Here is a 24,061-nt window from a genome sequence, read left to right as displayed (position 1 = left end):
TTTATTCTCTACTTCCATGAGTTCAACTTTATTAGAGTCCACATATAAGTGAGATCATGCAACATTTGTCTTTCTTGTGCCTGGCTTATTTCACATAGCATAAGGTCCTCCTGACATATCCACATTGGCACAAACGACAGAATTTCCCCCCGGCCTTTTAAGGCTGATTGGTATTCCATTGTGTATATATATCATAGTTTATCCATTTACCCATTGATGAATACTTACACTGATTTAATGTCTTGGCTATTATAAATAGTTCTGCAATGAACATGGGAGTGTAGTTATCCCTTTTACATATTGGTTTCAGTTCCTTTGGATATATGCCCAGAAGTGTGATTACTGGGTAATTTAGTAGTTCTATTTTTAGTTTTTCCAGGAACTTCCATACCATTTTCCATAATGGCCATACTAATTTATGTTCCCACAAAAAATGCTTCTGATCCCATGTAATTTCCTTGTTGGATCTTTAGATACTGGTATACTGGCAAAAAGATTTTAAAAAAAAGTTTAATCCATCACTCTTCAATTTGAGACTATCTTTATCTTCAAATTATAATTCCAACTCATAATTATTACATATAATTTATCAATACCGAGTATTAATAAGTTATGTGTATCTTTCAGCAATTCGTAATCTCACTACTGTCATCTGTAAAATGAATGAGTTGAACTAAATGACCTAAGTTGTTTGCAGCTCTCAGTTTTTTATATTCTAAAAACTGAGACTCTGTATTTTAATCTCTTGCTTCCACTCTCCTGAGCCAAAGATCTTTACTAATATTTCCTTGAACACAATATGTGATTCTTGAGTCTCCAGTCCCCACTTTCCATTCCTCTCCTAAAAGTCAAGCTTTAGTTCCCATTTATGTTGGGAGAGTCAGTCTCCTCTCTACAGCTCCCAGCTATGTACGTATACTAAGCGGAAGCTTAGCACAATACACTTCACCTCTTGTTTCCCAGTGAACCTTTTTCTGCAACCCAGAACTGCAAGACATTTCTGGTCTTTAGTCTGTACAGCTTCCAATTTCTAGGCTATCACAATCCAATCACTCCATGTAAGTGATGATAGCATGCTATAGGGGTCTATGAAAGATAGTACAATGAACAAACCCATTCCCCAGACGGTAAAAGATAAAGTCAGGATAATTTGTCTGGACACATAACTTTAAAGGAAAATCCACTGCTGACTAATGCAGCCCGCAAGCTATGAATGCAGAAATTAAAACGCAAATTATAGTAGGCCAATAAAGTAGTATGAGGTATTTACAGCTCTCTTTGACTGGTAAAGCAAGGATATCTGACTTACCGGGAAGGGTGGCAAACAGCTCTCATTTTATAATGAAGGAAATTCAAACGAGAAACAAACCAGAAAACAGGTGGATCTTTATTAAATTGAGGGATGGGTTATTCCTCTATTTAATCTAAAATACTCTAAATAGGGATGTTTCTGAATTGCTCCTAGGTTCTGAGGAAAGATGTATCTCCTGGGGATGCCACATGTCTGGACAATTAGCTTACTTCCAATAACTACAATGTATTGTGCTAAATTCTCTTCTCTACAAAAGCTATGGTCCTCACACTCAGCAGGGCAGTACATCTGCCATTTCCCAGGCCCCGGCCAGCTCTGAGATGCTGCAGGTAGAGAGAAAAGCTTTTCCAGATGCACACTGACAGAGAAACCACATATGCACAATTCAATTCAGAAAGCATGAGTGTTTTTCTTCAAACTTGTTTCTTTCTCATTCTGTGAGCAATTCAGTCACCGACAGTTCCCTAAATGGTATCATTTTAATTCCAAAAGCATTAACCTCACTTCCCCTGAGGATTTTGAGATGTACATCATGACAATGTATTTTTAAAATTTCTTAATAGTGAGAAATTTCAGGCAGTCCTTCATAACACAAAATAGGAGATGGAGGCGAAAGGAAGCCCAGCTTTGGGTTGAGTGTTTGGAACAGGTTCTTCCTCTGAACCTCGAGCTGTCCACAGATAGCTGTGGGGTGGGGTGGAGGGTCTAAAATATATGCTAAATTCGGTGTCATGTTTTCTTCTGTGGCTTTCTATCACTGCTAGATTTTAAAGGAGTCTAAAAATATGAAGAAGAACTAACCCCGGTAAAACTGAGGGAAGGTACCACAGGTCAGTCCAAATGTGTCCTTCACCCAGTCAAGCCCTGGCCCTGGGGAGAAAATCACCTGCAATAAAGCTAGCATGCTCGAGTCACTAGAGGCTTATGAGCACATTAGACTTCTAAAGAAAACAAATCACAAGAAGCAAATCCATACCATGTATTTGTCTTTGAAAAAATATGCCAGGGAAGATATTTAGAAAAAAATACAAGATATATATGTATACATAAATATATATTTATATGTAAATAGATACTATATATTTAATTTACTGAATGTCAAGAAACTTGGAGTAGTTTTATAAGACACGCTCTTGGTGAAGATACTAAGAATTCTCATTCCTACCTCACATTGATTTATAAATTTAATACAATTCGAATAAAAATTTTGTTTTTCTAGAAGGATGAACATATGAGGAAACCCAAAAACATTTTTTAAAAGTATGCAAAAGAAATGGAACCGTCAGATTCTGAGATGTATTGTAATGCTACAATAAGATAGGGCATAATATACAAACATATCAAAGACAACAGAAAGCCCCCAACAGTCCTAAACAAATTTGGGGGAAATAAAAGTCTGCTATAGAACTAATTAGCAATTTAGAAAAAAAGTTGTCTTCCATCTCTAGCTCAGACTGTATACCAAATTAAATTTTTCATATGAAATGGAGTGATGGAAGGAGAGAAAAAAAGAAGTAGAAGGAAATCTTTCAAGAAATATGAAAACATTGGTAAACTTAGATTAGAAAGTCTTTTAAGCTAAAAGAAGAATCAGAAATTATATAATGAAAGGATAGATTTGATTATGTAAATATTTAAAACTTCCACACAACACAAAATACAGTAAAATTAAAAACAAGTGATAAAAAGTAAAATAACAGTTTCAAAATGGTAATTCTCAGGGATAGGTATTTAGTAAGAAAAAACAACTATGGCAACATGGTAATATACATCAGAAACCTTAGAAAGGCGTATACTCTCATGTACAGCAATTCTACCTGTCAGCATTTATCCTAAGATAAAATACTTCTACACAAAGACTTACAGTACTATTATTTATAACACATCATGTATAACTGAAATAAATTTTTATAATTAGTAAAAATCATTTGAAGAGTTTAAATAAAAAAGTAGTCTATAATGATTCAAATTTTTATTTTTCAGTATTAAATTCACATAGGCCTATCATGTTTCAAAATATTGACAACAGTTTCTCTGAAATAGAATCATAGAAAGTTTCTTTTGCTTCACGACTTTTCTGTGTATCTTCAAGTTTTATTTTATTTTGTAATGTAGGGGAACACTTAAAACCCTATGAGAGATTTTCTGAGATCAGTAAACAAACCCTTCATATTAAGATGAAGCAGGAATCTACAGAGCAAGCCTCTGAATAATAGCCATCATATTTTCTATGAACTGATTATACTATAAAATATAACCCTCCCACAGGATGATAAAAACGGAAGTTTGTCTTCGTGCCCTTGTACTGAAATCCCGTGTCGTGCGGTATGACAACACCAGCACGTGTGTGCAGATTCTTCTCCAGGAGGGCTTGAGAAGCCTGTCCGCCCAGGGCCTGCCGGGCACTCGTGGTGGCAGTGTAATTGTGCAGGAGATCTCCTGCGTGTGCCCAGGGCCTGCCGGGCACTCGTGGTGGCAGTGTAACTGTGCAGGAGATCTCCTGCGTGCGCCCAGGGCCTGCCGGGCACTCGTGGTGGCAGTGTAACTGTGCAGGAGATCTCCTGCGTGCGCCCAGGGTCTGCCGGGCACTCGTGGTGGCAGTGTAACTGTGCAGGAGATCTCCTGCGTGCGCCCAGGGCCTGCCGGGCACTCGTGGTGGCAGTGTAACTGTGCAGGAGATCTCCTGCGTGCGCCCAGGGCCTGCCGGGCACTCACGGTGGCAGTGTAACTGTGTAGGAGATCTCCTGCGTGCGCCCAGGGCCTGCCGGTCGCTCGTGGTGGCAGTGTAACTGTGCAGGAGATCTCCTGCGTACCTCTCCAGGTGTGCGCCCTTTCTGGGCCCCACTGACAGGCCTGAAATGATAGGCTCAAGCGCTCCCGGTCTGCTGACTTCTCTCTGGGTTTGGCCAATGGGAATGACGGTGGGGGACCAGAGAGTGGGATGAGAAGAGATCAGGCTGTCTGCCCTCAGCATCCAGCCTGGCATGTCACTACCGACCGGCGGCACCTCCCGGCTGAGGGCTGCAGGTCCTGCCCAGCAGTTGTCTCCACACCACTCAGCCTCCCTCTTAAGTTCTAGCTTCCGATAGCCACTCCTACTCTTGCCCCTTCAGGCCTGGGTGTGGTAAAAGCTTGTTCTTGGTACTAGCCCCAGAGTAGCGCTCTCTTACTGCTTTTCCTAAACCCGGTCTGTACCTTTGTGACAGGTCTCTAATAAACTCTCCTCAAATCACTCCATTTGAGTGCCAGCTGATTCCTGATTCGTACGACCCTCATTCATACAGTCATATACGTAATTACCCTAGAGAAAACAAAGTTAAGTGCATTTGGACTAAACAAAGCAAAAGGAAAAAAGTGACCTAACGTTGTTTAGGAAATTTTCCATTCAAGTTTGGGTTAAACAGAAGTTCAGCCCTATGCTACTTCTGTGCTTCAATTACCTAGAACATCCTTATGCTTTCTTTACTGCTGTGTCTGAATTGCTCTGCTTAGAGGAAACAATCATTTTCCACCCTTGTGCTATTCACTTTTATACAATTATGATTTTTGGAAAATCAAATGTGGGCAAGAAGACTTAAATCACTATCCATATTTTCATCAAGGATATGAGTTTTCATCCTGGAAGTCAAACACCACAGAAAGAAAATGCTGTGAAGTAACCAATGCCCTGCAGAGTCATAAGCAGCAACTGTGTAAATGAAAGCTAGAAATGATCTCAAGATTCCACTGCCAGTGTGTTCTCAATCACTGGAGTAATCTGATATTATGGGAAAACCTACCGAACCACCCAACTTTGATCTGTTCATATCTATCAATGAACAGGAATGGAAAAAAGCACTTTTCTATAACCAGATAGATAGATAGACCTTAATACACACACACCTAATAAAAACAACAACTATAAGCCATGTATAGGTAATCTCTAAATATCAGGAAGAAGGCAAAGAGGTTTCAGGGATATATACACACATATGCAATTCTTAATATCTTATATACCCATCCTCTAATGCTTTGGTGTCATTTTACAGTTCATGTGAAACTTTCACTTAAATAGTAACCATATCTAGATACCCATTTCATTTAAATAAATTCAAGTAAAGTTCCTAAGCAGGTTTCCAGAGAGTTAGGTTGCTTTAAAGTTGGCCATGCATTAAATAAAGCTTTGTCTCACAAAAGTGAACGAGTAACTGATATGGTATCTGTACATTCACTCTGCACAAGGTTCCTTTATCTCCAAAGCATTACTCAAAGACAAACAAGAAATCAGATTACAGCTCTAGAGAACCATGCTCTGCCTCTTCTAGCAACACTGCCAGCTCACAAAATTGTATGAGGACCAACCACCGGCTTCCTGAGGGATTTGCAATCTGCCTTCTCCATCAGGTCCCCCAAGGTTCTCCTGCTTCACACACATGCCCCCTTTCATTCATTCCACTGCATTCATCTTTCAGCTTTCAGAGAGGCTCGTTAACAATAAGCGCGCAAAGGTTCACTTTAACAGCAAAACCAAAAAGAGAACCTTCAGCATTACATTTTATAATGAAACAAAACCCCAGATTTGAGAGTCAACTAAGCTAGAACTAAAAGCCATTGCAGGAAGAGATTCATTCCTGGGTCCCTAGCTTCTTTTCACATTACCTGCTTCAGTGTACTTCAGTCCCACTTTTTCTTCTGTGTCTTTTGTTTTTGGGGGTGGCCAGACAGCTTGAAGTCTGCCAGGAGTCCTGTCATCCTGCTCAGTCGGGCTATGGTCAGCCTGTGGAAAGAGCAGGCAAATAAGAAGGGAAATGTAGTCATAGCCAATTAACTCCTGAAAAATGACATGCTAACCCTAATTCTGAAGTTAATTTTAATGGCCAGTTGCACATTGCTCTCATTCACTGTAACTGAGATATCTTTCCATAGTGTGACCCTTTTCCAGAAGTATAACACGATCAGTTGAGGTGAAAATTTAAAACAACGAAAAAAACCTCGAGGCTAAGTATGTATCACACAACCCTTAAAAGATGATTTTTATTAATTTCAAAAAGCACAAATATACTTTGACCTGAAGATACAGACATAAAGGTACTACACCAAAGTACATTTATAGGAATGTTTACAAATGTATCCCAGACTCCAGGATTATTTAACATAAAAACTAACTTCATGAACATCAGTGGTAGACCAAGACACACTTTTTCAAACATTCCACACTGCTAAATTTGCTTTTATTCCTATAAACGAATGAATGAGATTACCTTCATATTCCAGTCATTTTTATATGGGTTGATTTTTACAACTAGGAGAATGCTACATTGTGCTCGGTTTTTTAACTGCAATCTGAGAAATTTTGCCAAAGACTTTCATTTTTAACAGTCTAACTGAATATTTTAAATATATAAAAGGAACAATAATCATACACTGAACTGATATTAAGCAAGAAATTCTATTTATTGTTCTTATGATCGTTTAAGATCTACTGGACAGGTACTCGCTCATCTTTAGAAATTACCTGAGTTAGTTTTCTTTGAGTAATAACAGCTTCCATTAATTAGATGCTTCTCATGCACTGCCTTTGTTTAATTCTCGTAACAACCATATACCCATTTTATTTTCCTCATTTTGCACATGAGGAGATTGAGGCTTGGAGATTATTAAGGTTACCCCAGCCAGTAAATGGCAGAAGTAGAATAGAAACCCAGGTCTCATTCTAAATCCAGTGCTCAATCTGGAAGCCTTCCATTCGATGTGGAACACTCTAATCACACCACGAACACCTATTCTGCCAAATGGTAGACTTTCAAAGGAATGATAGAGTTTCTGCGGAGGTATAATTAAGTGGTGAGGAAACCCTGTAAACTTGGGCTATACTTCCATCTTGCATCACTTCCTCATGCTACTTAGTTTTATCAGTGCATTTACCATCAACATTTAAACTCACGGTGACAGTTACCCTTTTCCTACCTGCACATCTTTATGTATATCCCTCTTGTAATATTCCAGATAAAAATCAGGAAGCATGAAAAGCACTTCCGGCTAACTCCGTACTCCTTACAGGACAACATAATTTGACTATAATCCTTTTCCACCTAAAAGAATCACTAACAGGCAACTAGGATTCACTTTGGGAGGAAACCTGGAAAGAAATACAGCCGCACCATATTTTATATTAAAATGCAAAACCCAATTCTACGTACACTTTTGGAATCAGAGGGGCCATCCGCTGGCTTTGACTTGGAACGTTCAAACACAGCTCTTAGCGACTCCTTCTCATGTCTCATCTTGCGCTTGAGAGCTTCCAGCTCAGAGGTGTCGGCTGTGGTTCCCTTTCTGGGGGGCCGGATGAATAAGGCTTTAAAAGCCTCCAGGGCCGTCTCTGGCGGCTTTGGCTTGACCTCACCACCCTGGGTTGGGGCTACTCCAGGGTCGCTCTGGCTCTCTTGATCCGCGTTGCAGCCCATCTCTTCTCTCCTGGGCGACTCAGGGTCTGCTCCCTTCGGTTCAGTTTTGGGTATGTCAATGTTGAGCAGCAGAGAGAGCTGCTCTAGGAGAGTGGGAGTGGCCTTCGGCTCAGCTGCTTTCTCCTCACTCTTCACTGTCTGTGGCCCTGCCTGCACTAAGGACTTCTGCACAGGCTGGGTCAATTTGAGCAAAGCTAAGTCCCCATCCTTCGGTTTAATTTCAGTGATGGTCTCTCCCCCCTCAGCGGTAGCCCCCTTCTTCAGCACACGAAGCCCACTGAAAAAAGCTGGAAGTTGGAATGACTTCTCTCCAGAGGTTTCTTTTTTAGAAGAGGCACTCTCAGTGACACCAACACTCGAATTCTGGCTTGTTACTGCAGGTAGGACTCGGGACCCTTCTTCTCCCACCTGGCCCTGGCTGGGGCGATACTCTGTCTGAAGACCACCATTGCCAGCTTCCAGTCTGCTGCTTATCTCAGGTGGAATCCTCTGAGGATCTTCTGCACAGAGCTCTGCACCATTCATCTCCCCAGTGACAGTATCTTCCCTGAAACCTCCTGGGTTTTCCTGGGACTCCTGAGATGGCTCAGATAAAACAACACTAGGGGACTTTGGGCCATGGGTGCTGCTTCCCTCCTCTGGCTCCTGGCCACCATCATCGGAGTCGGAATCACTGGTGGTGTGCACGAGGGTCCCGCGAACACAAAGGACATCGTCCTTTGTCCCTTTCCAAGTAGAGAGGGGAAGCAGCTCTTGAGCAAGGAGAGATGTCCCTGCTTCTTTTCTCTGACTTCCCTCTGATTCTGTCTCCACCTTTGCAGTTTTCTCATCATTTCCGAGGTCAGGTGAAACCTGAGACTCTGCTTCCCGAGGATCCAAGCCATTGCTGGGATCATCCCGCTGAGATGTGGGATCCGCGTCTAAACTGTGGAATGCTTTCAGCACAGCATCTTTCTCTTCTGGATTCACAGATTCCAGCTTACTCGTAAACCCAAACAGGGATTTCATAGAGAACTTACTCAGGATCGACTGAGCCACTTCAAGTCCGGCTTCAGGTTTTGCGGGTTCTGAGACATCACTGCCAGCCAGGGAATTATCAACGTTCTCCATGTCTCAGTAATGCCCTTGGTGGAAGTTCTGACTTGTGTTACCTTCTCCCGCTCTCTCAGTTTATCCACTCCATCTGCTCTTAATTCACAGGACAGAGAGCAATGGGAACCGGGAGTTAGGCTGTCAGCCGCACAGCAAACACACTTGGTCTCTTTCAAGTCACTGCGCCCTCCTTCCGGTTTGTGCGATGATGGTACGCCAGGGCAACTGGGAAAAGTCCGTGGAGTCTCAGCCCAGAAGCAGCCGAGACCGTGCACCTTACTACACACGGACCCGGGACGCTGCTCTTCTGAAACTTCCGTATTTATTCCCGGGGACAAAAGCCTTTTTGTCATAGGGAAAGTCAGCCTGCCCTGTAATCCCAGCCCAGGACTTCACGAGGAGCTCCGCCCCAGGCCGGCAGTTCTCCTGGTGGCATTCAACTTCCTCATTGGTGAGCAAGTGAAGGCTTCTGAAAGTGCTGAGCCGGCAGGCTGATTCTGAAGGAACTTAAGCCACTGCCCGGAGAAGTCTAAGGGAATCAGAAGTGAATCAGCAGAAAATGACTGAAATACTTCTGACACAGGCCTTCTTTTTCATCTGGATTATGATCAGAGAGGCCTGGGGCATCCAGGCCAAAAAACTAGCATACACCCAGATCAGCAGCCACTTACAATGCACCAATCAAGGAAACGAATTAAAGAAAGCAATAGATCATCTCAAAAGTGCCTAGAACTCTCAAAGCAGTTAATTTACTGCCCTTTAAGCTTTTTTTTTTTTTTTTTTTTTAAAGTGCTTTCTTCCGCTTCCCTGCAGGTTTCATCTGGAATGCAGATTTTAGCTGCTAAAGCCCGTGAGGGAAAACCCACACGACTGGTTTCAGATGACTGCTGTTTTAGCTCTGCCCTGGCTGTGTCAGTGCTCTACAAACAGGTACTAGGCAAACACGCCCACCACACCCAGCGTCCACCAGCAACACGGTGGCAAAGTAAACAGCCCCGGCTCGGCAGGAATGATTACCCTCTACACTCCCTGTGTCAACCGCAGGCTTCTTTCTGCTCAGCAGCTGTGACTTCCCGGCTTCCTTAGAAACCCGGACAGCAGCAGGACACCCCTTTCCCCTTTGGTGTCCCAGCCAACTAAATGAAACCTGGCATGACACAGTGTAACACACAACCGACCCTATTAGACAAAACAATGCAAAGATCCCCAAGGATCCGCATCCCCCTAAAGGGCAAAACATGTGAAAAGTCTCTATCAGTCTCAGATCTCTATCACAGACCCAATTTGCCCAAACAAAAACAGGACAGACAAAACAACCTCCAAACATCAGCCCAGAGTAGTTTCTACCACGCTATTCATATGCTGGGAAGCTGGCAACAAAGGATGGGGGTAAAAACTGCAGCCCTGTTTCCTAGCTGCATAGCTGCCTCTTGGGACAGCTGCCTGTCTACCTGAAGGGCTCAGCGTTTTTCAAATCCAGTCCCACTCAGCAGGCATGCAATCAGTGCCTGGGATGGACAGGACACTGTTCTGGATGGAGAGGCAAGTCAAACTGGCTTAACAGTAATTGCCATCTCTCTTTGAGCAAAGATCCAAGACGACTGCGGTCAAGTGTTAAACACAAACAGTAATTCCTTCTGCAAAACGGAAATGGTAGCCATAAGGAAAATGACCGTCTTGCTTTATCTGCAAGAAGGGGTGGCTACATGTCACATATTGATAACTTGAGCTATGTTCTTCAGTACTAAAAACAATCTAAGTATTAATACTGAGAAATTCTGATTCAAAAACACATTTCTAGCAACGTATTCAAAAGGAACGCTCACACAGATAAAAACATATCATTGCATCCCACCAACCACCAAGAGAAAGTAAAACTTTCTAAATCTTGATTTGATCTTGTGTTTTAAACAGGTACTTCTCTGTTTGCTCCTGATCATAGTATTTTTGGGGATTATTAACTGAGGCACACTTAATCAAAAAGCCATCGGGACACTGCAGAAAAATTCAGTGGTGTCTTTTAAGTCTCAGAACAAGCTTCTTGTCTAGAGGAAATACCCATTGATTAAAATCAGACATCTGCTTCTTCAAGGCTGTGGAAAGAAGAAATCATCACAACAACAGATCATAAGATCAGTCTTTTTTTTTTTTTTTTTTTTTTTTGAGACAGAGTTTCGCTCTTCCTGCCCAGGCTCTAGTGCAATGGTGCGATCTCTGCTCATCGCAACCCCTGCCTCGCAGGTTCAAGTGATTCTTCTGCCTCAGCCTCCCAAGTAGCTGGGATTACAGGCATGTGCCACCACACCCAGCTAATTTTGTATTTTTAGCACAGACAGGGTTTCTCCATGTTGGTCAGGCTGGTCTCGAACTCCCAGCCTCAGGTGATCCATCCACCTGGGCCTCCCAAAGTGCTAGGATTACAGGCATGAGCCACTGCATCTGGCCTAAGATCAGTCTTCTTACGAGCAATGCAGATCATCCAATTCTAACATGGCAGGGGGCAGTGGGAGATTGCACGTACTTGGTCTTTCTGTTTTTATGAACTGAAAAGACTCAATTTTCTCAGACATAACTAATTCTGGATTTCTGGAATAAGCTTCCAGGCCCCTCTATAGATTTGGGCAAAATATAACAGATGCCGGAAGGGGCTATTGACCCTTCTGCACCATGGCATGGAGCAGAATTGTAAGGTTTCAGTATCCCCTCAATACTCACAGATGCCAACACAATTCCATGGAAAGTGGGTCAAGTCTTTGGTCCCAGGAGATTATTTGATTTCCTCCCCTTGGCTCTAGGTAAGTAAGGTATTATTAGGCTCATTTTTAAAGGTAAGCAACCATAGCTAGAGAAGGTAACTTGCCAAACCTACACAGCCAGTAAGTGGAGAATAACATCATCTAATATTTAAGGGCTGACCACGTGCCAAGCACAGTTTTAGGTGCTCCACACATATTAACTCATTTAATACAGATAACAACCATATTGTGAATTGTTATTATTATTCTTTTTCCTGCTAGAAAACTGAGGCACAGAAAGATTAAATGGCTTGCCAGTCCACAGGAACGGTGGATGGTGGAAGTATAATTTGAATCCATGCAGTCAGGCTCCAGCATCCACACTCTCAACCACTCTTCTCAAGCCCAGAGCTCCACTTTCTTCCCTAATAGAAGACCACACACAGCTAAGTCTTGAGGTGCAAAGGTTTCAGCCCAGTTCATCAGTGGTCTTTAACTGGGATGTGAGGTATACTTTATCCTCTTCAATGACACAGAAGACGAAATTCACCAAAAATAAATAAATAAATAAATAAATAAATAAATAAATAAATGAAACAACCTTATACTGAGGATGACCATTCTTTTCTTTTGCATAACTTGGGGGAAAATTTACAAGTTTTCTTAAAAAAAAAAATAGAGGAAGAGCGAGAAAAGAAAAATCAAGCCTATCTACCTACCACAGAGGAGACACAGAATCCTCTGGGCTCAAACATATCGAGGTTTTCCAGTTTGCCCCTACCATTCTCCTTCATTTATGAAGCATGACTTCTATTAAAAAGACTTCTTCATCCAATGTCATTAACGAACACCAACAATGAATGAGGCTGTGAGGACATACGAATGAAGACACCCCTGGCTTCCACCTCCATGAAATGTGCAGTTAAGTTGGAGATATCTATTCAGAAAGAGGAGACTCTCTGTTTATAGACTGTAACCAAGGACTTTATCCCCCAGGTTCAGTCTAATAGTAAGAGCTGGACCTAAAACAATTCTGAATGAAAGCCATCAGTGACCATCTAAATATGAACACGAGTAAGAGGAGCACGGTAATTCAAAGAGATCTTTTGAACACTCTTTCAAGTCACTGGTTCTCATGACCATAAGAAATGTTACCACTGCTGGTCACTCAGGGAATAAGAGTGCTTCAGATTATAATATTCAAATAAGCAACCTACAAATTCAATCTAAATTGGTCTTGAAAAATGAATCTCTTTAAAGCTTTAACATTTTCAGGGAGGGAAATAATCACTTTTCTTGGACATTATCTCAACATCTAATTATGTGCTGAAATAAGCACTTACTACACAAAACCAATGGAAGCAAAGGCTTTCGTTCTTTAAAACCTGCTACTACCTCAACTGACTCTCTCTTGTCCTAACCTCAAGGCACATTAACTCTCTAACGGCCACATCTGTGCAAAAATGATTTTCACCAAAAAAAAACACACACACACAAAAAAGCAACCTTATACTGAGGATGACCATTCTTTTCTTCTGTGTAACATGGGGAAAAATCTACAAAAAATAATCTGGACCAGATTAAAAGTGATCCACCTCAGACAACACAGGTTTGAACTGTATGGGTTCACCTGTATTTTCAACCAAAAGAAGATGGAAAATGCAGTCTTCATGGGAGGTGAAACCTGCATAGATGAAGGGTTAACTTTTCAACTTTTTCTGTAAGTGGATTCCCAGAGCCTACTGTGGGACTTAGGTATGAGAGGATTTGGGTATATGGGTGATCAATCTTCCAAGTAGATGGAGGGACAACTCTAAGTCAAAGGACACATGAAAAATAGATAGCATTTGACCGACATGATATTCCGTTATAACTCTTCGTTAAAAACAATCAGTACCTAGCTACTTAAAAATGTGAGCATAGTACTTTTGCAGAATTTACTAGCAGTGAATTCTTCACGTTTCTCCCATCTCACCGTCCTCTCAGCTGTACAAAGATTGAAGCTGGAGCCAGTTGTACCTCATGGCAAAAAGAATATCAGTCTAGGCTGGGTACAGAAGCTCACACCTGTAATCTCAGCACTTTGGGAGGCCGAGGCAGGCGGACTACCTGAGGTCAGGAGTTGAAGACCAGCCTGGCCAACACGGCGAAATCTTGTCTCTACTAAAACTATAAAAATTAGACAGGCATGGTGGTGGGCACCTGTAATCCCATCTACTTGGGAGGCTGAGGGAGGAGAATCACTGGAACCCATGAGGTGGAGATTGCAGAGAGCCGAGATGCATCCCCCTGCACTCCAGCCTGGGCAACAGAGCAAGACTCCATCTTCAAAAAAAAAAAAAAAAAAAAACAGAACATCAGTCTAATAAGTGGATACCTAGTGAGATAAGAACAATTGCAACAAAAGGCACATTATCTCCTACAGGCAGTAGAGCTCAGCTCCTTGACTTTCCTAGTATTAGGAAATCAGCAATAAAAATTTTTTAATATCATTTTGCAAAAATTGGACACTGTGTGGAAGAAACTTCCTAAGGGCCCCCTTATTCTTCGTAGCACTTCTCGTGATTATTCAGTTTGGATAATTCACCCCCACATTCTCATCAGACTTCAGAAAGGTAAGGTGAAAGTAAAGTAAACAGGATCGCATTTCACTCTTAAGCTACTTAATTGTCATGATTCTCCTCGTCCAACTTATTTCAAGTTCTGGGCCTGATTTTAATGGCAAATCGCTTCTAGCTTCCCAAAGTAGTTCAAATAGCTTCATGTGAAAACTGTTTGAAACAAAAAGTAGAAAGGAGTTAAACTTAGTAAGGGTAAATAAGAGTGGGGAAACTATTTCTGCAGGTGAAAAAAGTTAAGAGCAATGGACTGGGAAAAATAAGTTCTGAATAAAGATATGGGTGGGTTAATGGGTGAAGACCTGGTTTTTTGGTTCAGGAAGTGTGTTTTAATTCAACAAATGGCATCTTGGACAAAAGGGGAGAGCTGAGAAAATTGTAACATCACAAGGAGTCAAAAAATGTCTGTAAAATGAGGTGTCGTAGAAAAGAAGTACAAGAGTATGGAATAATTTGGGTAGAATCAAGTTGCTGGAAGGTTGAATGGGACCTCAGAAATATTAGAAATTATCTAGCTTGGCTTTAGTTATTTATTTTTTGAGATAGGGTCTCGCTCTGTTGCCCAGGCTGAAGTACAGTGGCACAATCACTGCTCACGCAGCCTTGACCTCCCTTGCTCACATGATTCTCCCACCGCAGCCTCCTGAGCACCTGGGATCATAGGTGAGTGTCACCATGCCCGGCTAATTTTTGTATTTTTTATAGAGACGGGGTTTCACCATGTTGCCCAGGCTGGTCTCAAACTCCTGGCTTCAAGTAATCTGCCTGCCTTGGCCCCACAATGTACTGGGACTACAGGCGTTAGCCACTGCTCCCGGCCTGGCTTGACCTTTCGTTTTAAAGGCGAAGACATTTGAGGTCAAGGGAAGCTAAACAACCGGTACCAACCAGTTCATACTGCTCAAGTGCAGCACCCAGATGGGAAAAAAGGCATCCCATCTCCTGTTCACCCACATCACATCACCCTGCTGCTATGCTGTGGGGTCTTACCTTCTTCCTCAACAGCATCTTCGTTATGCTCATTTTCTGCATCTCTCAAATGGAGACAACACCTTGCTTCTACCTAATTCACAGGAATGTAAGGCCAAACGAAAGACAAAGCCAGACATACCCTTAAACTTCTAGTTTTGTAGCACTTTCCCTGCCTTCATGCTGTGGCGTTCCTCTGCCAAAGCAAAGCTTACAACAGCCTCTCCGGGTCACCCCATCAGAAGCCTGCAACTGTTTTTACTAATTGGTTAAAAAGACAACAGGCAGCACCTGCCTCTTGCAAGGACCCATCCCAGTGATTAAGGTCTTTTTTTCTGTTGAAAATAAAGTATTTCTGAGACTGGTTCCACTGGGCAGTATCAAAGCTTCTGTGGAAATGGATTGAATATTGCTAACAAACTAGAAGAATCTAAAAGGAAAGGAGAAAGGCTGGGACATCTTGCGAAGCTTGAAGAAAGGAAGACAGCAGGGGGTATGTAATCTTATGATGATCAAGAAACATGGGCAGTGTGCAGAATTAAGAACAGGCCCTCGGCCGGGTGCAGTGGCTCACGCTTGTAATCCTAGCACTTTGGGAGGCCAAAGCAGGCGGATGACTTGAGGCTAGGAGTTCAAAACCACCCTGGTCAACGTGGCGAAACTCCATCTCTACTAAAAATTCAAAAGATTATTCAGGCATGGTGGTGGTGTGTGCCTGTAGTCCCAGTTACTCAGGAGGCTGAGGCAGGAGAATCGCTTGAACCTGGAAGGTGGAGGTTGCAGTGAGCCGAGATGGCACTACTGCACTCCAGCCTGGGTAATAGAGCAAGACTCCATCTCAACAACAACAACAACAACAAAGAACAGGCCTTGAGTCCTGGGCTCACACCATGCTCCACTCCTACAAGAGGCTTAACCTGGGGCAAATTATATATAAGCTCCCTGTGCTGCAGCTCCCTCACCTGGAAACTGGTAAGAACCGTTCCTGGTTCATGAATTGCTATGAGGCATACACTATTATATGTTTGGCCCTCATCAATGACCTGCAGGAAGTAGGATATGTTTTCCTAGGAAAAGAACAGCTTCCTTAGGGACATGAACCATCATCTAACAGACGTTTTTGGCATTCTCATTATAAAACAAGTAGTTACTGATGAACTAACAGCCCAAGCAGGAAGTTTTCTTCTCCCAACTCCGATACATGCACTTGGGCAGAAGGGCTACGTACAACACACCTCCGCACGCCCCAGCCGCAACCATGCCACAAGGACCCTGAGCTCCAAAGAAAATTCTTCCAAGGGATCCCTTTGGGTGTTTCAGGGCCAGTGTTTTCTGGATTGGATTCTTCCATCTGTGTCACCTGAAGAGAGTAATTAAACTTTCCTCAAGCGGCCACTGCCTAAGGTGACAAAGTGTGCCCTGTTCTTTACTTTGTTTCCCAAGCTCCAACGTGATTTTTTTTTTTTTTTTTTTTGAGACGGAGTCTCGCTCTGTCGCCCAGGCTGGAGTGCAGTGGCGCCATCTCGGCTCACTGCAAGCTCCGCCTCCTGGGTTCACGCCATTCTCCTGCCTCAGCCTCCTGAGTAGCTGGGACTACAGGCGCCCGCCACCGCGCCCGGCTAATTTTTTGTATTTTTAGTAGAGACGGGGTTTCACTGTGGTCTCGATCTCCTGACCTTGTGATCCGCCCGCCTCGGCCTCCCAAAGTGCTGGGATTACAGGCTTGAGCCACCGCGCCCGGCCTCCAACGTGATTTTTAAACCAACTCAGTTATTTGACAGAAAAAAAAAAAATCCATGAATGTGGTTTCCTCCATCTTTTTCTCATGAGAAAAAGCATGCTGAAAATGACACTAGGTGCCTTAGCACTGAGATTTTCCCTCCTTTGGGGAAGGACTGTTTGGAAACAGTAAGCCTGGGTCCTCAGTAGCACAGCACTAGACATTTTATTTATTTATTTACGTTTGGTTTTGGGTCAATTCATTAGACTTCAAAGGTGCTGCTTCATTACAAATGAAATAAAAGATTGGACCCACATGAAAATCAAGTTTGAAATAGTTATTATGTTACTGGTTAGAATCCTACTCCCAAATATTTCTAAGACTCGGTTGTTCCACCAACCAGTGTCAAAGGTTCCCTAGAAATGGATTTAATATCAATGACAAAGTAAAATAATGTAAAAGGGGAAAGAAAGGCTGTGACTTCTGAAGCTGGGGTGGGCGGGATGAGGGTTGGTGGGTAGCAGTCTTTAAAGTACAGAATTTCCTGGGATGTGTTTCAGAAGAGTTTTGAGCTCCAAAGTGAAGGCATAATATTGGTGTTCCGTATGGCTAATGACAGCAGAAGGCATGGAGTCTATGGAGAAAGCATTTCACTGTGACTAAGTTGCTCCTGATAAAAGATGAGGACCTGGAATTTATTAGACTACTAATGCCTGTTGCTGCCTACACTCCCTTCTTCCCATGCAGTAAAACAAGGCAGTTCATGGCTACCGCTATAACTTTTTCTTTTCCTTCTTTCATTTCTTAAAGTCAAAGTTATCTTGAGAATATTAGTTCAAACTCCAAAGATCCAAGTATCATTTAAAAATATTTTTAAAGAGGACAATAGAAAATCTAGGGAAGGTGAGGATTTACCTAAAAGAAAATGAAGATGGATGAGAGGAGCACGCATGCTGTTCCAAGTAGGCAGAATGCTGGGTTATTTATGCAAGTTTTCTTGCACCCTAATCCTCTCCATAACTCTATGAGAAAGATGCCATTAATTGCATTTGACAGATTATTACTGTCCAATGAAAGTTTCTGCCATAAAGCCAACATTTGCACTGGATCCACCTGATTCTAAATGTTTGTTCATGACAATAAATCAAAAAAACTATTTTATAATAGTTTTCTTTCCCACTGAAACATAGGAAGGGAGGCAAAATAGATCACCTGGTTACCCAGAACCACATGGCTGCTGAAATTAGAAGTTTACAGAGGGTAGAAAGGTCGCAAATGAATCCTGAATCAGTAATGATTCTTTGACCCTAATGTCCACATGATTAATTCAGACATTTAAAGAGAAAACTGTTGAAACAAATGTCAATGCACTAAAATTACGAAGGAGAAAGTAAGTCAGGCATTGCCACAGCTATGATCCAATTCTTTTTTTGAGACGGAGTCTTGCTCTGTCGCCCAGGCTGGAGTGCAGTGGGGCAATCTCAGTTCACTGCAACCTCTGCCTCCCAGGGCACAAGCCATCTTCCCACCTCAGCCCCCTGAGTAGTTGGGACCACACGTGCATGACACCACACCTGGCTAATTTTTGTTCTATTTTATTTTCTAGAGATAGGGATTCTCTATGTTGCTCAGGCTGGTTTCAAACTCCTGGGCTCAAGTGATCCACCTGCCTTGGCCTCCTAAAGCATTGGGATTATAGGTGTGAGGCACTGTGCCCGGCCCATCCAATTATTAAACAGTTAAAGAGACAGCAGAGAAAAAGTAGAGGCAACAAGGCTATGTCTTTGAAGAGGCATGTATTGGGGTTTAGCATGAGATATTACTAGTCACAAACTAGCCTTGTCAGTTGAGGTAGGTGCTTTAACATCTCTAAGATAGCATCCACGTGTAAAATGAGAAAAATAATACTTAACTCATCGAATAGTTCAATAATTAAATGTGCTGATATTCTTAACCCAGTGCTTGCTTGATTCCCCAGACGCTAAATAAATGTGACCATCATTATTATGGAGCACATGCAGGTGGTGGGGAGGAACCACGTTTCCACGGTTTTGAAATGTATTCACTGTTGCCTCCCTGTGGTACACCATTTTAATTGGAGATTTAAATAAAACAAGTATATATAGGACTACTGTCATTTTCAACACTTTAAAAAGCCTCATGAAATATTCTGAAGAAATGCTAAAACAGTTCCTAGAATCAAAGTCACATACTTTCCATAGCTGGAGAAGGAAAGTTTATGATGTTCATGTGCAAGACACTAGTGGCTGCAATCCTTAATGCAATTTAGAAATAATGATAGTAATACATTGGAATTGCTTAAGTAAAATCTGTAAAATCCAAAAGGCAACAGAAAAGCAACTGGGCCATAAAAATCAGAACTTTATGTTAATATAGGGGTATTCACAGTCAGTATGCAAAGGCTACTGCATTTCAAATTCTAAATAGCTCATATGGGATTGTAATTTTAACTACAAATTCCCACCTTCATCCTGGAGAGAGAGAAGAAGAAAATGCTTTTCTGAAAGACATGCACGGAGCACAAATGATGTACGTAGTAAGAGGCCAAGGTTGGAAGACACCATGTGAGGCTCACAGCACTCTAGGTTTAGTGAATGCAGACAGAAATTTAAGCTTTTCAGACAGAAAAATGAGGGTAAAAACTTGGAACACATCCAGAGGGGGCAAAAAACAATCATGTGAATTTTAGAGAAAATCAAGTATTTTAGTGGCAATATTCCAATTCACTTAAATACAATTCTTAGACAAATTCTTCATCATTTTATTTAAAATTCAGTTCTATTCTGTGACCTCTCTGGCTTTGAAAGTATAATACAGAGTTTTCTCTGTATATACCCTCGAGTCCAAATTTTATATGAACAGCTATATTTCTCATCAGAATAGGAGAACAAGAAGTAAGAATGTGTGTTATAAAGATCAAAGAAAAGCAAATTTCACAGTTCCATTAAGCATTAAGGTGATGCAATAATTTATCCAAGCTTATTATTCTTTTTATTTTATAAAGAAACCTGAGGCTGGGTGCGGTGGCTCATGCCTATAATCCCAGCACGTTGGGAGGCTGAGGAGGGAGGATCACCTGAGATCAGGAGTTCAAGACCAACCTGGCCAACATGGTGAAACCCTGTCTCTACTAAAAATACAAAAATTAGCCAGGCATGGTGGCGCCCGCCTGTGATACCAGCTACTCGGGAGGCTGAGGCAGGAGAATCACTTGAACCTGCCAAGCGGAGGCTGGAATGAGCTGAGATCGTGCCACTGCACTCCAGCCTGGGTCACAGAGTGAGACTCCATCTCAAAAAAGAAAGCTGAGCTGAACTGTTACCAGATTTGCCATTATTTTTCAATTGGTAGAGAAGTGTGAGAACTGGTTTAAGAATTTGTGATTAGCGGAAAACAGAAATTCTATTTAAACCTAACAATCCTTCACACTAATTTCCAAATTTGCACTAATTTGAGAGATAATTGGTTAACTTGCATGTGCATTAGGAAATAAATCAGATTACTTTTTTTGCAACTGCTTTATCATGACTTAAAGTGATGAAGAATTTGTAGAAAACAAAACAAAATGATTTTCCAAATTGATCAATAACTCATCCCTTCCAACTGTTCTTTTCATCTGGATAATTTCTTCATGACTTATCATACCACCAACCGACACATGATCCCTGTCTCTCATTCTTTTTCTCTTTCACACACATACACACAGACATGTACTCACACATACACAAACGAACACACTCCGTCAGGAAACAAGCTACTTTGGGATTTCTAAATTCACTTCACTTGCAAGTACAAGTCACATTGTCAAGAATATTCTCACGATTTGGTCAAGCCATTCCTAGCGCCTGTAGCTTTAAGTGGTAGAATCTTTCACCGGCTTCCACGAAAACAATACAAAAATGCGGCCCTCTCCATGTAAGCAAAGACACACAACAGAGAGCAATCTGCGCATTTATTGATGCTGAATCTAATTTACGCTGTCAAGTTTGTTATTTAGGAGTGAAGGAAGGTGGAAGGACTGAAATCTGCTGGTGTTCCTGTAACTGAGTGCCTATATTTTAAAGTTTTATTTTTTTTTTTTCTTTGTGTTAACCACTAGACACACCCTCACACTGCTAGCTCATTTAATTATATGTTTGCTTAAAAGTTCCAGAGACTGGGCTGGGTGCGGTGGCTCATGCCTGTAATCCCAGAACGTTGAGAGGCCGAGGCGGGCGGATCACAAGGTCAGGAGATCGAGACCATCCTGGCTAACACGGTGAAACCTTGTCTCTACTAAAAAAAATACAAAAAATTAGCCGGGCGCAGTGGCGGGCACCTGTAGTCCCAGCTACTCAGGAGGCTGAGGCAAGAGAATGGTGGGAACCCGGGAGGCAGAGCTTGCAGTGGGCCAAGATTGTGCCACTGCACTCCAGCCTAGGTAACAGAGCGAGACTCCATCTCAAAACAAAACAAGAAAAAATGGCCGGGTGCAGTGGCTCATGCCTGTAATCCCAGAACTTTGGGAGGCTGAGGCAGATGGATCACCTGCGGTCAGGAGTTCAAGACCAGCCTGGCCAATGTGGTGAAACCCCATCTCCACAAAAACACAAAAATTAGCCAGGCATGATGGTGGGTGCCTGTAATCCCAGCACTTTGGGAGGCCAAGGTGGGTGGATCACCTGAGGTTGGGAGTTCAAGACCAGCCTGACCAACATGGAGAAACTCCATCTCTACTAATAACACAAAAATTTGCCGGGTATGGTGGCACATGCCTGTAATCCCAGCTACTCAGGAAGCTGAGGCACAAGAATAGCTTGAACCCAGGAGGCAGAGGTTGCAGTGAGCTGAGATGGCACCATTGCACTTTAGCCTGGGCAACAGAAGTAAAACTCCATCTCAAAAAAAAAAAAAAAAAATTTCCGAAGACTAAATCTTGAAACAATACAAGCACCTGTGGAAATCTCCCCCACCCAGAGCTTGCTTCAAGGCTGCAGTTGAACCCAAGATGATGAGATGATGCAGGCCCATTTACCAGATGTGGCAATAACTCAAGATAAGCCACTGGGACAAGTCATACAGATGTGCACTGCCTCACCCCTGCATGGAGGGTACTCTGTAGTGGCAAAACTTCCCCTTCTTTTTTTTTTTTTTTTTGAGACGGACTCTGTTGCCCAGGCTGGAGTACAGTGGCGCGATCTTGGCTCACTGCAAGCTCCACCTCCCGCGTTCATGCCATTCTCCTGCCTCAGCCTCCCAAGTAGCTGGGACTACAGGTGCCCGCCACCTCGCCCAGCTAGTTTTTTGTATTTTTTAGTAGAAACGGGATTTCACCGGGTTAGCCAGGATGGTCTCGATCTCCTGACCTCATGATCCACCAGCCTCGGCCTCTCAAAGTGCTGGGATTACAGGCGTTAGCCACCGCACCCGGCCAAAACTTCCCCTTCTTAAATCCTCGTGTTTCACTTAGAAATTTGAAGTAGTTCCATTAAGACAAGAGCCTGGACCATTTTCTCCACGGCTAACTTTGGTTTATAATAAAGTCACTCTTCTATCATACCCCCACCTTGCTAACTGGTTTGGCAGGCAGCAAGCGGCTGAATGAATCTGCATTTGTAACATTCCCAACAATGTTTCGCCATTAATTTTATTTTTAAATGTTAAAAAATTGATATATCATACATATTTTCGGGTACATGTGCTACTTTGATACTTGTATACAATATGTAATGATTAAGAGAGAGTAATTAGGATACCTATCACCTCAATCACCATTAATTTTAAAGACCCAGGATACCTGGTGCATGCTGAGGTAGCTAGTGTCCCATATTAGTAGCTGCAGAATTTTTACTGGATGAGTTCTGTGGAGTAATTTTGGTTGTAGGTCTAGCTCTCTAATTCTGAGCCTGGATCACAATCCTTCTCACTGATTATGGGAGCTAATCCTCATCCATTAAATGAATGTCTTTTGTTCTTAAATTAAAAACAAAACAAGTAAGTCCAAAAGTAGTGGAGAGGAAGGAGGAGTTAACATTTAAGTACTTGGGTCTCCAATCAGATTGGGTTTAAATCCTACCCGTGCCCTTGCTTATTTGTACAATACGTATAATAACACCTCTAAGGGCAGGGTCTGGCTTTTAGGAAGTGATCAATAAGATATGGAGGTTCTTATTACCGTTTAGACAGTCAAGGTTGGGAGTAGCCTTGGTAATTACATCCAAGTTCATAAGAGACAATTACTTGGAACGGGATGCTGTGTCTTCCCCAGCCAATTAAGCCAATTCAGTAAAAAACATGCAGGGCCTCACAGGCGAGAAAGGGATTTGATGAGCCTTGGACACCAGAATCAACAAGAGTTCAGATTTTTTTTGTGTGTGTGTGTGTGTGTGTGCGCGCGTGTGCACGCGCATTTTTAAGACGGAGTCTCGCTCTGTCGCTCAGCTGGAAAGCAATGGTGCACTCTCGGCTCACTGCAACCTCTGCCTCCCGGTTCAAGCGATTCTTCTGCCTCAGCCTCCCAAGTAGCTGGGATTACAGGCACCCACCACCACACCTGGCCAATTTTTGTATTTTCAGTAGAGATGGGGTTTCATCGTGTTGGTCAGGCTGATCTCAAACTCCTGACCTCAGGTGATCCACCTGCCTCGGCCTCCAAAGTGTTTTAAAAGCTGGCATACAAAATCCTATTTCCAAAGAGTAGTGCCACCAGGATATGACCCTAATGACTACTTACCTGTTTCTGCTTTTCATATCTTTGTTTTCAATTTCAGGCCATACCTCTTTCAGTGTGTTTTCTATCTACCCATGTCTTTGTTTATAGACACGTTACAAACTATTCTCCATGGTTAGCATTCCTCTCCACTGGAATCTTCAGGAAACTGCACTTGTTATAAGAATTTAGGCCCCAGTGTTTCTCTAGTCTCTGACTATATTCAGTTGCCTTTGATAAATCTGGTTGAAAGTGCCATAGGACCTGAGATGCATGACTAATGGTAGCTCCTAGTTCAGTGGAACATAAGAAACTGCCCCTTCAGGCTAACTTCTTAATATTCATGTTCTAAATGGGCACTCTAGGGTGACTGAGGTTTTGTCATATATAGATGCTACCCAAGGGCAATTCATGCATTTGGATCTTGCTTCAAGAGTAATTATCTAGGGTTGACGGAGTTAGT

At 42.4% G+C, this 24,061-nt stretch overlaps 1 protein-coding gene across 14 annotated transcripts in view; it reads right to left on the bottom strand.

Annotated features, from left to right (window-relative positions):
* Positions 1–24,061, bottom strand: part of LOC105467273 (formin 1) — a 468,877-nt gene that overhangs the window by 336,444 nt on the left and 108,372 nt on the right. For 12 of the 14 annotated variants that reach the window (XR_011606208.1, XR_011606209.1, XR_011606210.1 and 9 more), the window contains one exon: positions 5,951–6,068. The exons of 1 other annotated variant lie outside the window; for it this stretch is intronic. Coding sequence is in view for 6 of the 13 variants with exons in the window: in XM_071067172.1 (XP_070923273.1) it covers positions 5,951–6,068 (118 nt within the window). In the remaining 7 variants the exon portion in view is untranslated. Of the gene's footprint in view, positions 1–5,950; positions 6,069–7,491; positions 9,432–24,061 lie in introns of those variants that run through there. One more of the 14 variants, XM_071067177.1, reaches the window with a different exon arrangement.

The sequence above is a fragment of the Macaca nemestrina genome, chromosome 7, assembly GCF_043159975.1.
Source record: "Macaca nemestrina isolate mMacNem1 chromosome 7, mMacNem.hap1, whole genome shotgun sequence".
Taxonomy (NCBI): Eukaryota; Metazoa; Chordata; class Mammalia; order Primates; family Cercopithecidae; genus Macaca; species Macaca nemestrina.
Note: the sequence above shows the minus strand (reverse complement) of the source record. Positions and strands in the feature narration are given on the sequence as shown.